A 12,813-nucleotide genomic window follows, 5' to 3' on the forward strand; every position below is an offset into this window, starting at 1 on the left:
CTTTTATATGGGAGGATAGGTTCTGGGTAATAGGTTGAAGGTGTTGGTCTACGAGAGCAGAGATTCTCTCAGTGGGGGCACAGTAACTGGCCGCAATGGGGCGTCCTGGCTGGTGTGGTTTGTGGACTTTAGCAAGCATGTAGAAGGTAAGAGTGCAGGGAGCGGTAGGGGTGAGTAGAGAGATGTTCTGGGAAGGGCCTAAGGATTTGAGTAGTGACTGGAGATCCTGCTGGATTACTGGAATGGGGTCACTGTGGCAAGGTTTGTAGGTGGAGTATCTTGACAGCTGACAGAGTCCTTCTGCCAGGTAATCCTTGTGATTCAAAACAAAAGTGGTGGAGCCTTTATCCGCAGGTAGGATTTTGAGGTCAGGATCAGTTTTTAGATGGTGGACTGCATTTCTTTCTGCAGATGTAAGGTTAGTTTGCATGTTGAGGGATTTGGGGAATAATGGTGAGGCAAGGTTCGAGGTTTAGAAATTGAGGAAAGTGAACAGGGGGTGGTTTGGGGGTAGTGGGGGTGGATCATGGTTGAATGGAGGAGTGAACTGAGTTAGGCAAGGTTCAGTATTGATCTTAGGTTGAGTCAAATTGGTCGGGTTGGCGAAAAAGTGTTTCCACTGTAAGGACTGGGAGAAGGAGAGAAGTTCTTTAACAAGTCCTGTATGACTAAATTTGGGAGTGGGGCAAAAGGTGAGGCCTTTGGAAAGGGTTTGATATTTCTGTGGGACTAAGGCTTTTGTGGGTCTGTTTAGGTTCTGGATTCTGTGTGGTGGTGGGAGGGAGTCTTGGAGAGTGGGGTAAGTGTATTAGTTCTGGGAGAGAGGGTTTGTCAGCTATTGGGGGGGGGGGATGTGGGGGAGTTTCTGAGGTTGTTGTAGAGGTGGTGGACAGTGGTATTCCGCAGGATGGAGACTTTTTTGAGGTGGCGTTGTGCATGTTGCTCCAGTTCCTGCAGGGCAAGAGTTTCAATGTGTGTTCCAGGAATTTGGGGTTGCATAGCAGGAGAATTTTGTGGATGGAGAGAAGGCACTACAAGGAGGTTTGGGCTTGGTTGATATGGTTTTACAGGACTATGTTGGTGAAGGCTAAGGATTGGCACAATCTTAACAGGTGGAGGTCATTGTGGAAGGAGGGGTGGCAGCCAGAGATGGGTAATTTGATTATGAGTCTATTAGGGGGGACTCCATGAGCCAAGCAACAACAAGGAACACTATGTGGGACTGGGATCTGGCTAGGGATAAGGAGACTTTTCTGTATTGACACAGATTGAAGGAGCATGGATCCACGGTGGTGCAAAAAATGTGGAAAATTATGTATATAAAATAGAATTACATCAAAAAAAAAATTACACAAAAATGCACCCAAATACGTGTGAAAAATCATGAAAAGGATGAAAGGTATGCAAAAGGGGGAAAAAAACGAGATGAAATCTGAGGAAGACTATGATAGCAAAAGGAGAAAACTCACAAAAATTGGCAAGAAGTCAGAAAGATCAAAATAGAGAAACTTGTACAAAAACAGATCTGATGTGCCTTATCTTTCCAGTCTTCCACCACTTCCCAAAGTCCCACAGTCCGGCCACAGAGGAGCATTCCCCTTGTAACTTAGTACCGCCCAGGACTGGAGCAACTGATTTACATTCTCCATCAGGGTTTCGATTACTTCTCGTCGTGCCCTGAAATGAGAAATGTCCCACCCACTATCCTTCCCACCCCTCCTACAGTTGTATTCCACCGTCCACCAAACCTACACAATATACTCTTCCATCCTTACACAACTCCTGCTCCCAATCCCTTACGTCATGTCTCATACCCCTGTAATAGACCTAGATGCAAGACCTGTTCCATACATCCTCCTACCACCACCTACTCCAGTCCGCTCACTAACATCACCTAACCCATCAAAGGCAGGGCTACCTGTGAAACCAATCATGTGATTTACAAGCTAAGCTGCAACCAACAAGCTGTCTGTCCGCATGAATGGCCACCAACAAACTGTGGCCAAGAAACAAGTGGACCACCCTGTTGCTGTACATGCTGCTAAATATGCTAAATATATGCTTCATCTAAGTGACTGTTTCACATCATGTGCCATACAGATTCTTCCCACCAACACCAGCTTTTTTGAAATGCGCAGTTGGGAACTTTCCCTGCAATACAGCCTATGTTCCCGTAACTCTCCTGGCCTCAACCTTCATTAGTCTCTATCATCACCCATCCAGCTCTACACAGCAGTCATTTCATCACCACACCCAGTCTTTATACTTTTTATCTCCTTTCTGCTAATTGTGTCTGTACACCCCCCCCTGCCCCCCCCCCCCCCCCCCCCCCGCTCTCCCTCCCTCCACCTCTCCCCTGCCCTCCGTCTAAACTGCAGCCCTTCAATATCCGCCGCCCCCACCATACTAATACTCCCCCACCCCGCCCCAGCCTCCTCCTTACCCCCACCCAGTCGCCTTCCCAGCATGCACTGGTGCTGCTGCTTGCAGTGTGGTTTCAGTCGTCTGAGACTGCAGTTGTATGAGAAAGTTGCATTTACGTTTGTGTGTGTGTGTGTGTGTGTGTGTGTACACTGTTGCTAGAAGAAGAGCAAGAGCTTTAAATCCAGTGTGAATACTATTTCCTGTTACGTGTTTCTATGCACCACACGTCAGTCAGCATGGGATTGTCTTTTTCTGATTTTACATATTGATTTTATCTTTAAGTAATTTAAATAAAAAAAGTACTCATTGTATGAAGATACGTAATTGACCTCTTACAGGGCAGAAAATGAAGCTGGTCCAAAAATAACCACAATGAATATATCCAAGTTAATAGAAAAACTTGTGAAGGCAGGGAGACAAAGTGAAGCAAGTAAAATGGTATTTGATTTGCTAGAAGCTGGAACTCATCCTGTACCACATATTTTCAGATTTTTTCTGAACAAGTTGGCAGAAGCTGGTGACACAGAAACCATCAGCAGGATTGGTTCCTTCTTGACTCCAGTAAGCAACGTTTGCCATTATTAATATTATTATTATTATTTAAGAAATGGAAGGAGAAAGGGTAACAGCTCACTGTATTGTATAGCTGAGGTGTTGATATGCACATAAACAACATATAAAATTAACTTCTTGTAATGCAAGTCCAAAGACTGTAATTTATTTAAATGATGATTTTTCTGCTTTTGGCTGTAACTGTTTTTATTGTGCTATAGCAATTCTGACTTACGTGCAATACGACATGCCAGCAAAATATAATCCAGTATAACCTCCCTTCTATGTACTTGGAATTAATGTTTTACCGCTGTTTACAACATTTTTTACTGGTCCCTTCAAATGCTCTAGAATTCTAATTCTGGTGCACTTATGCATTATCTGTACACTTTATAAAAAATTAAGTATGAATGTTCGTTCCACATCTCCTCCTAAACCATTGGGCCAATTTAAACCAGACTTAGCATACTTATCACTTACTGTCTGGAAAGAATTGCTGTAGGGTGTAATTTCCTCCTCCCACAATTTGTTGTTGTTGTCACTTCTGTTTTTGGTGGTAAAGCCTCTTCTTCAGAAATATGAGAGGAGTAAGATTTACAATAAGCTTTTTACGTATCTTCTTTTCGTGTAGTTAGCTCCAGTTCTTCACATCTAGGGACTGAGACTTGAACCTGAAATGTTCATATTTTAGGATCTCATGGTTCCAATTGAAATAGTTAACTCTGAAGAATGCCTGCACTTTATTTTTGTTTCCACGAATGTTTTATTCTCTCACATTTTTCTGTGTCACACTGTCTTTCAAATTTTCACATTAACAAAGCCGAAATTACATTGTTCTTCCCAAATATAAACACACATATGGTCACATCAGAGACATGCCCACTACTACTTGTCTGCATTAATAACAATATTCAAAAAGTTTGCAAATTTTCTTGACAGATGAACTTATATTAATTTATATATTATTTTATTAATGAATGCAGAAATAAGCATAATAAATGATATCAGATTGAATAATTAATAAGAGAAATTTCAAGTGTGCCAAATATTTCATAATTTCAAATATTTCTAAAAAAGAAATTCAACTGTACATTCAGAGCTAGTACATATTGATTGTAAAAAAGGAAAATAATTTATTTTTATAGATTTTAGCTTGAAATAAAACACATGTACAAATTCATATGAAATTTTGTAGAAAAACACCTGAGATAATATTAACCTGTTCAAAATTCCAAAATATTTCTGGTATCGACTACTTATGTTAAGGAAAAGTAATGCTAGACGGGGGTGTCCCTTTACAAGGGGTAAGAACCACCTACCTATCGAAGCAGCAGAGGTAGAGTAATAAAGCATCATAACTCACGACACGCATATACCCTTACTTTAGAAATCTGTTATTTGAGAATGAGAGAACTTGACTTGCAACAAACTTTATACATAATTTGAAACCTTTGCGAAACTTTTCTCACTGACATCCTACGCAAAATGATGAAAGAAGTTTATAGCTTATTAAATTTCCACTGTTAATGCAGTAAAACTACTGCATGAAACATGACATTTTAATTTATTACTTTTTAACGACTAATTGTATTCGTGACATATTTTACAGAGAGTATTTACAGCTGAATGTACCAGCAAAATTATATCATTATACGACTCATGGTTCAGGAGTTGCAACATCTTAAACATTGATAAACACTGAACTGCATGAAAATGAAACTACAGGCCGAAATTCGCCAGAGTTTCAGATGAAATACGTCTACAAATACATATGAAATATATGTGGAATACATTTCGTGTGTTCATACATGGGCAAAGCCACGGGTGAAAAGCTCATGCTAAACAGCTGGAGCGATATCAACAAAATCTGATTCACACATTAGTTGTGATCATGGAAAAAATACTGTGCAGTAAGAACCACCAGCCTCCTGTGGGGATGAGGAGGAAATGGAATGATCATATGGCATTGTTAGCCGGGAGGCCCCATTCGGGGGAGTTTGGGCGCCACATTGCAAGTCGTTTTTAGTTGACGCCGCTTCGGCGACTTGTGAGTCAATGATAATGAAAATGAAGATGAAGGACATGCAACATCCAGTCCCCTGCCGGGAATCGAACCCGGGCACCCTGCATGGTAGGTGGTAACGCTACCGCTACGCTATGGAGGCGGATGGGGATGAGGACCAGTAACATGGAGATAGAAGGGTGGAGGAGAAGTTGGACACACATAGGAGAGGGAGGTGGTCAGAGACGGGCTGGGGAAATGGAGGGGGGGGAGTAGGAGCTGGACTGATAGAAGATCGAATCAATATGTACTGGGGTGACTTCTGTATAAGTCTGATCCAGTGAGCTCTATTTAGTATTATGCTCACTGGCACAAAATGAGTGAAGTTGACAGTGCTAAACAAAAGCTGTGGTAGTGCCTCTACTTTCGAAATATTGCCCTCCATTAACTTAATGAAACAGGGTTAATGGAGGGCAGTGAAAAAACAAGAAACGCGTACCTGAGATACACCGATTGCACATTTTTGTGTGTCCCCTGAGGGGATGATGCTGGGAGCAGAAGCTTGTGGTGGGCTCATGGCACATTGGCTGCTGAGACAAGCCCTGCCTCCTTTTCCCAAAGCAGCCAGTCAACAGCTTATAAAATGAATGGACATGTAATAGGTTAATGCATCACAGAAGTGACACGGAAGTTGGTAGCATATCACAACAAGGACCAGGTACAGCGTCTTCACTCCCTTTTGTAATTAATAGTAACAATCACTAAGCACAACAACTGCTTATGGATCAATACTATATTCTCAATGGCTTATTGTTACAGTGCACAGTACTAATATTGGCAAAGAGTGTAAACATTTCGGAGTGGCATGAAATCTGCCGATCCGTCGATCACAGAGGGGCGAAGTAAAAGTGCGCAAACAGTATTTACACGAGCAAGGTGTTGGCATTCAAGTTTACCAATATTAAACAGTAAACTTTTATTCAACCCGCTTGTGAGGTACAGTGTCAAAAGTCTTCTGGAAATCTAGAAATACCAAATCAATTTGAAATCGCTTGTAATAACACTCAGAACTTCATATGAGTAAAGAGCTAGTTGTGTTCCACAAGAATGGTGTTTTTTAACTCCATGTTGACTGTGTGTCAGTACACCATTCTCTTTGAGGTAATTAATAATGTTCGAACACAATAATGTTCCCAGGTCCTGCTGTGTGTTAATGTTAATGGTATAGGCCTGTAATTTAGTGGATTGCTCATATTACCTTTCTTGAACATTGGTGTGACCAGTGCATCTTTCCAGTCTTTGGGTACGGATATTTTGTCAAGTGAGCTATTGTATCAGCATACTCTGAAAGGAGCCTAATTGGTATACAGTCCGGACCAGAAGACTTGATTTTATTAAATGATTTAAGTTGCTTTACTACTATGAGGGAACCTACTTCTATGTTACTCATGTTGGCAGCTGTTCTTGATTCGATTTCTGGAATGTTTACTTTGTCTTTTTTGGTGAAGGAATTTTGGAAGACTGTGTTAATAACTGTGCTTTAGCAGCACTGTCATCAATAGTATTTTCACTGCTGCCACGCAGAGAAGGCATTGATTGTATCTTGCTGCTAGCATACTTTTCCCAGAATCTCTTTGGATGTTCTGCCAGGTTTTGAGACAAGGTTTCGTTCACATAGATGTCCGAGCTAAATTCCGAGGTCCTGTAAAAGATTGATAATCTTGGGTAATTTGTGTTTGTTTGAATTTGGCACACTTTTTTGTCATTTCTGCAACAGTGTTCTGACTTTTTTCTGTACCATGGCTGATCAGCTCCACACTTTTTTAATCTATTTGGTATAAATCTCTCAATTGCTGTCAATACTACTACTTTGAATTCAAGCCACATCTGGTCTACACTTTCAGTATTAATTTGGGAGGACTGGAAATTGTCTCTCAGGGAGACATCAAGCAGAATTTGTATCTGCTTTTTGGAATAGATATATTTTTCGTTCATTTTTGGAAGATTTGGGAGTTGCACTATTCAGTCTCACTACCACAGTCCTGTGCTCGCTAATCTGTTTATCCATTTTGATGCTCATTATTAGCTCAGGATTGTTTGTTGCTAAGCAGTCAAGTGTGTTTTCACAAACATTTACTGTTCGAGCAGACTCGTGATCTACTTGCTCGAAATAATTTTCAGACAAGGTGTTTACCACAGTTTCAGATGACGTTACGCATTCGTCCAAATTTAAACATGTATTTTCGCCAACATATCAAGGGTAAATTGAAGTCACCACCAACTGTAATTTTGTTATTCAGGTACATGTTTGAAATTAGACTCAAGTTTTCTTTTAACCTTTTAGCAGTTGTATTGTCTGATTTGGGAGGTTGGTAAAAAGATACAGTTATTATTTCATTCCGCGTGTCAAGAATGATCTCAACCTATATTAACTCACAGGAATCATCTACTTCAATTTTGTTACAAGAAAAACTACTTCTTACAACAACAAACATGCCACCGTCAACTGTATTTCGCCTGTCCTTTCTGAACACATTAGGTCCTTCGCAGAAATTTCGGCTGAACTTGAGCTTTAGCCACCTGCACCTTTTGAAACTGAAGCCCTTTTTGTGTTTGCTTGAGACCCTCTAACCTAAAAAACTGCCCAGTCCACACCTCACAGCCCCCACTACATGTGTAGCCACCTCCTGCTTGTAATGGATTCCTGACCTATTTAGCAGAACCTGAAACCCCACTACCCTAATGACACATATAGAGGAATCTGCAGCCTACACTGTTGCAGAACCATCTGAGCCTCTGGTTCAGTCCCTCCACTCACCTCTGTACCAGAGGTCCACACTTGGTCCTGTCAACAATGCCGCAAATAGTGAGCTCAGCTTTCACCTCACAAGCAAGACTGGCAGCCTTTACCATTTCTGACAGCCTCCCGAAACCAGAGAGAATCTCTTCTGATCCAAAATGACACATGTCATTGGCACCAACTTGAGCCACTATCTGCAGTTGGCTGCACCCTGTGGTCTTCATTTCATATGAAGGGACCTGTTCCACATCTAGAATGGCTCTACCCAGTATGCACACAAAGCGGACATTGGCTTTCTTCCTCTCCTTGGCTGCCATGTCCCTAAGGTGCTGCATAATGCGCTTAACATTGGAGCTCCCAACTACCAAGAATCCCACCCTCTGTGATTGCCCGGATCTTGTGGGCTGAGAGGTTTTCTCTGAAAGAGGGCAGATAACTGCATCTGGCAGAGGGACAGTGTCAGCTACAGACAGTATCTGGAACCTGTTTGTCAGACTGACTGGGAAGACCTTACATTCGACCCTCTGGGAAGTATTTTGCAGCCTACCATGCCCTGGGATGACATCTTACTCGACGATGGGTGAGGGGTCAGCCTAAGTGTGAGCAGCAACTGGGCTGGCCATTGGTGCTCGTGGGTCATGTTGGACATCCATTGGATCCCCATGGCCGGCCCACAACAGTGACGCCCATCCACTATAGCCTCAAGCTGTGTAACTAGAGCCAATACAGCATGGAGCTGAGAGTGAAGTGTTACCAACTTGGCTTGCATCCACACCCAGCAATCACAGTTCCTATCCATACTAAAGACAGTGTAAAACTACACTAGGCAGACAAAGGACTATCGACATGAATTGTGGAACTTTACCGTAGTCCTGATAAAAATGCAAGAACTATGTCTGATAAATTAGGTTAATACGCAGAGATTCAGAAACTAAACAAACAGTACACGGTGAGGCTAAATAATTTGCTCCTGGCTAGGAACTCGTAAAATGTCACAAAATTGGTTACTTCAGTGTTGCTGCTCTGTCTTGGCTGGCAGCTGCTGCCTGACTGACTAATGCCAAAGAGTGATTGTTAGCTTTCAAAATAAATGAACAAACAACTATCGACACACGCTGTGAAACTCTACTGTAGACACTTACGAAAATGGAAGAGCTGTGTCTAATAAATTACATTAACATGCAAATTTTACAGATGTGCAGACTGTGCATGGAATGTCACCCAGTGCAGCATATATTAAGTCTCTTGGGGTCTTTCTCTCTTTGCACCCTTCCTTTCTTGTGAAAGTACTGTACCCAAAACCTAGCTCGGTAGTCACGCCATTATATGTGTGTGAGGGGGTGGGGTGGCGGGGGTGTCAAGTACATGCATAGTGGTAGCCCTCTGACTATGCAGGGATTGCATTATTGGTCTCCCATGGCCAAGGTTCAGGGACTCCAGGCAAAAGGTTACTGACCAGATAACCATTGCTGTGGCTGTATGGCACCTATGGGGAGAGCCCAAGTTTGGACAGTGTGCTACCATGGCAGAAGATTCACACATAAAGTGAATTAAATTTTCTTCCACTGGTGGCCGGAAGGTCCCAGCAGCCTCTTCATATGGAAAAGATTATTATGATGCAGAGAGACACTATTGTACAACGTTTCCTTCCTGGGCTATTTGTGGGAAGACGGAGAAGTTGGATATCTGGGAGTGGAACTATTCACTCAGTACGTAATATGTACTTGGACGGATAAGTGTATTTTGACTACAACAAAACCATTATTTTTTTGTCGGAAAGATTGAAGAAAGGTTCGGGGAAGTTGAGACTGAAGAAAATGTGAAATGGCTCATTTTAAATAAAACTTCCTCTGCTGTCCAATCTACAGCCCTTCTGACATGTCACTGTCTAGGTGACATACCCGTGACCTTCTTCCCCACACAAAACTGTGAATATTGTCCAAGGAATCATCTGCCACAGATATCTTATGCTTCAAACAGGTGATGAGCTCCAGACTAATTTCCAGCGGTGAGATGTATATTTTCTGAGACGTGCACAAAAAGGACCCAAGGCTAATCTTACGGATGCAGGCACCTTTGTGTTAGCCTTTGAAGGGAATGTCCTTCCGGAGGAGGTTAGTCTCCACTGATGACAAGCAGTGATCCTGTGGCATGACCGACTCATATGGCCCCTTCATGCCAAACCTGGCCACGTGTCAAGTGATCATTCAGTGGAACTGTGATGGGTACTACTGTCACCTGCTGAAACTGCAATGCCGTTTTTCCTGTTGTTCTGCTGTTTACATTGCTCTCCAAGAAACACACTTCACTGGTGACCATTCTCCAATGCTCCGTAGCTATCGTGCATACTGTTGGAACCATGCTGGTGCTGAGAGGACATCTGAAGGAGTCTATACTTTGCTTCCTGTAGATGTCATCAGTGAATGGATTTCCCTTTGAGCCTCGGCAGTTACCATTTACAATGTTTACCTAGTTCCAGACAGGTACCTATTTATGTTGAAATGACTCGTTAAATCATCAACTTTCGCCCATATTCTTCTGCTTCGTGACTTTCGCACACCACCCTCTGTGGGGGGGGGAGTACCCTTTCGTCTGGTAAGGTCTTCTAGTGGACAAGCTTCTCACAGACCATGATCTGTGGTGGTTCTCTTGTACACTTCAGTGCTGCCCAGCTTTTCAGCTGTTGATCTATCTCTCTCTTCCCCTTATATTGTGGCTTCGCTAAATTGGTCACCACATGATGACTTTTGTGACAGTGACCACATTCCAGTGATCCTTTAGTTTCCTTGCCACTGCTAGACAGACCGTCTACAATGTTGGGCACATCACAAAGCCAGCTGGCCTTTGTATGCTTCTGCTGTTACATTCACCACCCCTTTGTCAGATTATATTGATGAGGTCTGAGATGTGATCATCCCCGCCATTGGAACTCCTGTTTCCCTTTCTACAGGTCCCGCCTCCCCCCTTCCCACACCCTATGACCACCTCCCTCCCCCACACTATCAGCCGGTGCCGTGATGGACCAAAGACATTACAGTACTTACTCAGGATCACTGTTGAGCCCTGCAGTGATTCAAATGCCATCCTTTGAAGACCAGACTTACCACTTTAGAGCAACTTCATGTTAAGACTCACTATTTAATAAAATCCAGTAAGAAGGAATGCTGGGAGGACTATGTCTCATCCATTGGAACGTATGCCTGTTCCCTTCGGGTGTGGACCGAGCTCCGTAATCTTATGGGCCACCAATGGTCAACAACTGTTCCAGGTCGTGTCCCAGAGCGTGGTCTACTGTGTACCGATTCATCAGTTCTTGCAGAACACCTTGTGACGCACTTTTCGACAGCATCAATGTCTCCCTATCCAGCTACCTTTTTTACAACAGAAGCAACAAGTTGAAGACGTCCCTCAAGTTTCACGCCCTACCAGGCTGAATCCTATAATGAACCCTACACTAAGTGGGAACTATTCCAGGCACTTGCCTCGCCCCATGACACAGGTCCAGGCCCTGATTCGATTCACAATCAGATCATCAACACCTGAATGTTTCCCAAAGACAACATTTCCCAAGGGTCTTTAACTATCTTTGGCTCAAAAGTGTCATCCCCTCGCAGTGGTAAGATAGCTTAGTTGTCCCAATCCTTAAACCAGGCAAGAACCCAACATATCTAGATTGTTACCAGCCGTTAAATGTGAACAACGTACTCCATAGGCTGCGTGAAAGGATTTTTGCCTGCAGATTGTGCTGGGTTCTGCAGTCTCAGGGTGTTTTCTCCCCCTATCAATGTGGTTTCCACAAAGGACAATCCATAACTGGCCATTTGCTCAGGTTAGAAACGTTAATCCAACCACCTTTTTCTAAACCCCAACACCTTGTTGCAGTCTTTTTTGAACATGTATTCAGTCAGATAACCCATAAAATGTTCAGTGCACAACAGTGAAATTTTGCTTGTTAGAAATATTCAGCTGCTGCAATTTGAGATGTGCTCTTAGCATATTGCCTCGAGGGGGCATCAAATAATGTTTGACGACCAATCTTGTGCGAGAATGCTTAACTTTCCTCATAGCTATAATTTATGTATATTAATTTATACCATTAAGTTTTCATATTTATGTGTTGGCATTACTTAACAGTGATATTTTTATTGACTGAGTACATCATGTGTCCTACGCTCTGATATCTGCTGTCATTGGCTGGTGAGATGTGACATGAGCTATGATTGACTGACAAAAGTGCATTGTGGAATGCACTCTTGACATCAGTGCTTTGGAAACTGTCGTGCTGTATTTGGTGGAATTTGTATTTATACTTTCATAATATGGAAACTGCAGTGTATATGTTGCCGTGCATCAAAGATCTTTCCAAAACTCATTGTTTTTCTTGAGTTTCATCCCCCAAAGTTCCGGGAAGTTTTGTGCCAGTGTATGAAACCTTTACCATTCAAAGGATTGATGAGTTCTAAGGCTCCTATGGGAAGTATGTTGTCACTTAACACAAAAAATGTACTTTCACCCAGCGTATTTACACTTGGGAAAAGGTGTATTTTTAACTGGGAAATCCAGGAATTTCTTTTTCTTGTCCCCATATACACAGTAAATATGTACTGACTCTATGAGCAGTCTTCAGGCTTTCAACTGATGTTGTTCTTGCTGCCCTTTCGTCTCTGATATTCATGACTTCCTTGCAGACCTTCGTCGTGCTGCCTGGTAAGTTGTATTCTCTTGGTCCCAAATCATGGGTTTATCCTAGAGAATGAATTGGCCAACTGTTTGGTTAGAGGAGCCCTTAGTTGCTCCTCACTCAATTTGCTGACCCCAGGTACAGATCTGTGGGTCCACATGAGATCTCCAATCACTCAGAAATGGAGCTATATCTGGTGGGCTACTGCCCCATCTGATAAACTCGACACGATAAAGGAGACTACAGCAGCATGGTGCTCTTCATCCCGCTTCTCCCATAAGGAATCCACAGTCATCTGTTGTCTCTGCATCATTCATACTGGGATAACTTGTAGTTTTCTTTTGTGTAACACAC

General features: G+C 42.6%; 1 protein-coding gene across 1 annotated transcript in view; it reads left to right on the forward strand.

Moving 5' to 3' along the window:
* LOC124802434 (leucine-rich PPR motif-containing protein, mitochondrial) overlaps nucleotides 1-12,813 on the forward strand; it is a 207,000-nt gene that overhangs the window by 171,173 nt on the left and 23,014 nt on the right. Inside the window, exon 17 of the mRNA XM_047263212.1 lies at nucleotides 2,763-2,985. Within this exon, the coding sequence (XP_047119168.1) occupies nucleotides 2,763-2,985 (223 nt within the window). The remainder of the gene's footprint in view (nucleotides 1-2,762; nucleotides 2,986-12,813) is intronic.

The sequence above is a fragment of the Schistocerca piceifrons genome, chromosome 6 (genome assembly GCF_021461385.2).
Source record: "Schistocerca piceifrons isolate TAMUIC-IGC-003096 chromosome 6, iqSchPice1.1, whole genome shotgun sequence".
NCBI lineage: Eukaryota > Metazoa > Arthropoda > Insecta > Orthoptera > Acrididae > Schistocerca > Schistocerca piceifrons.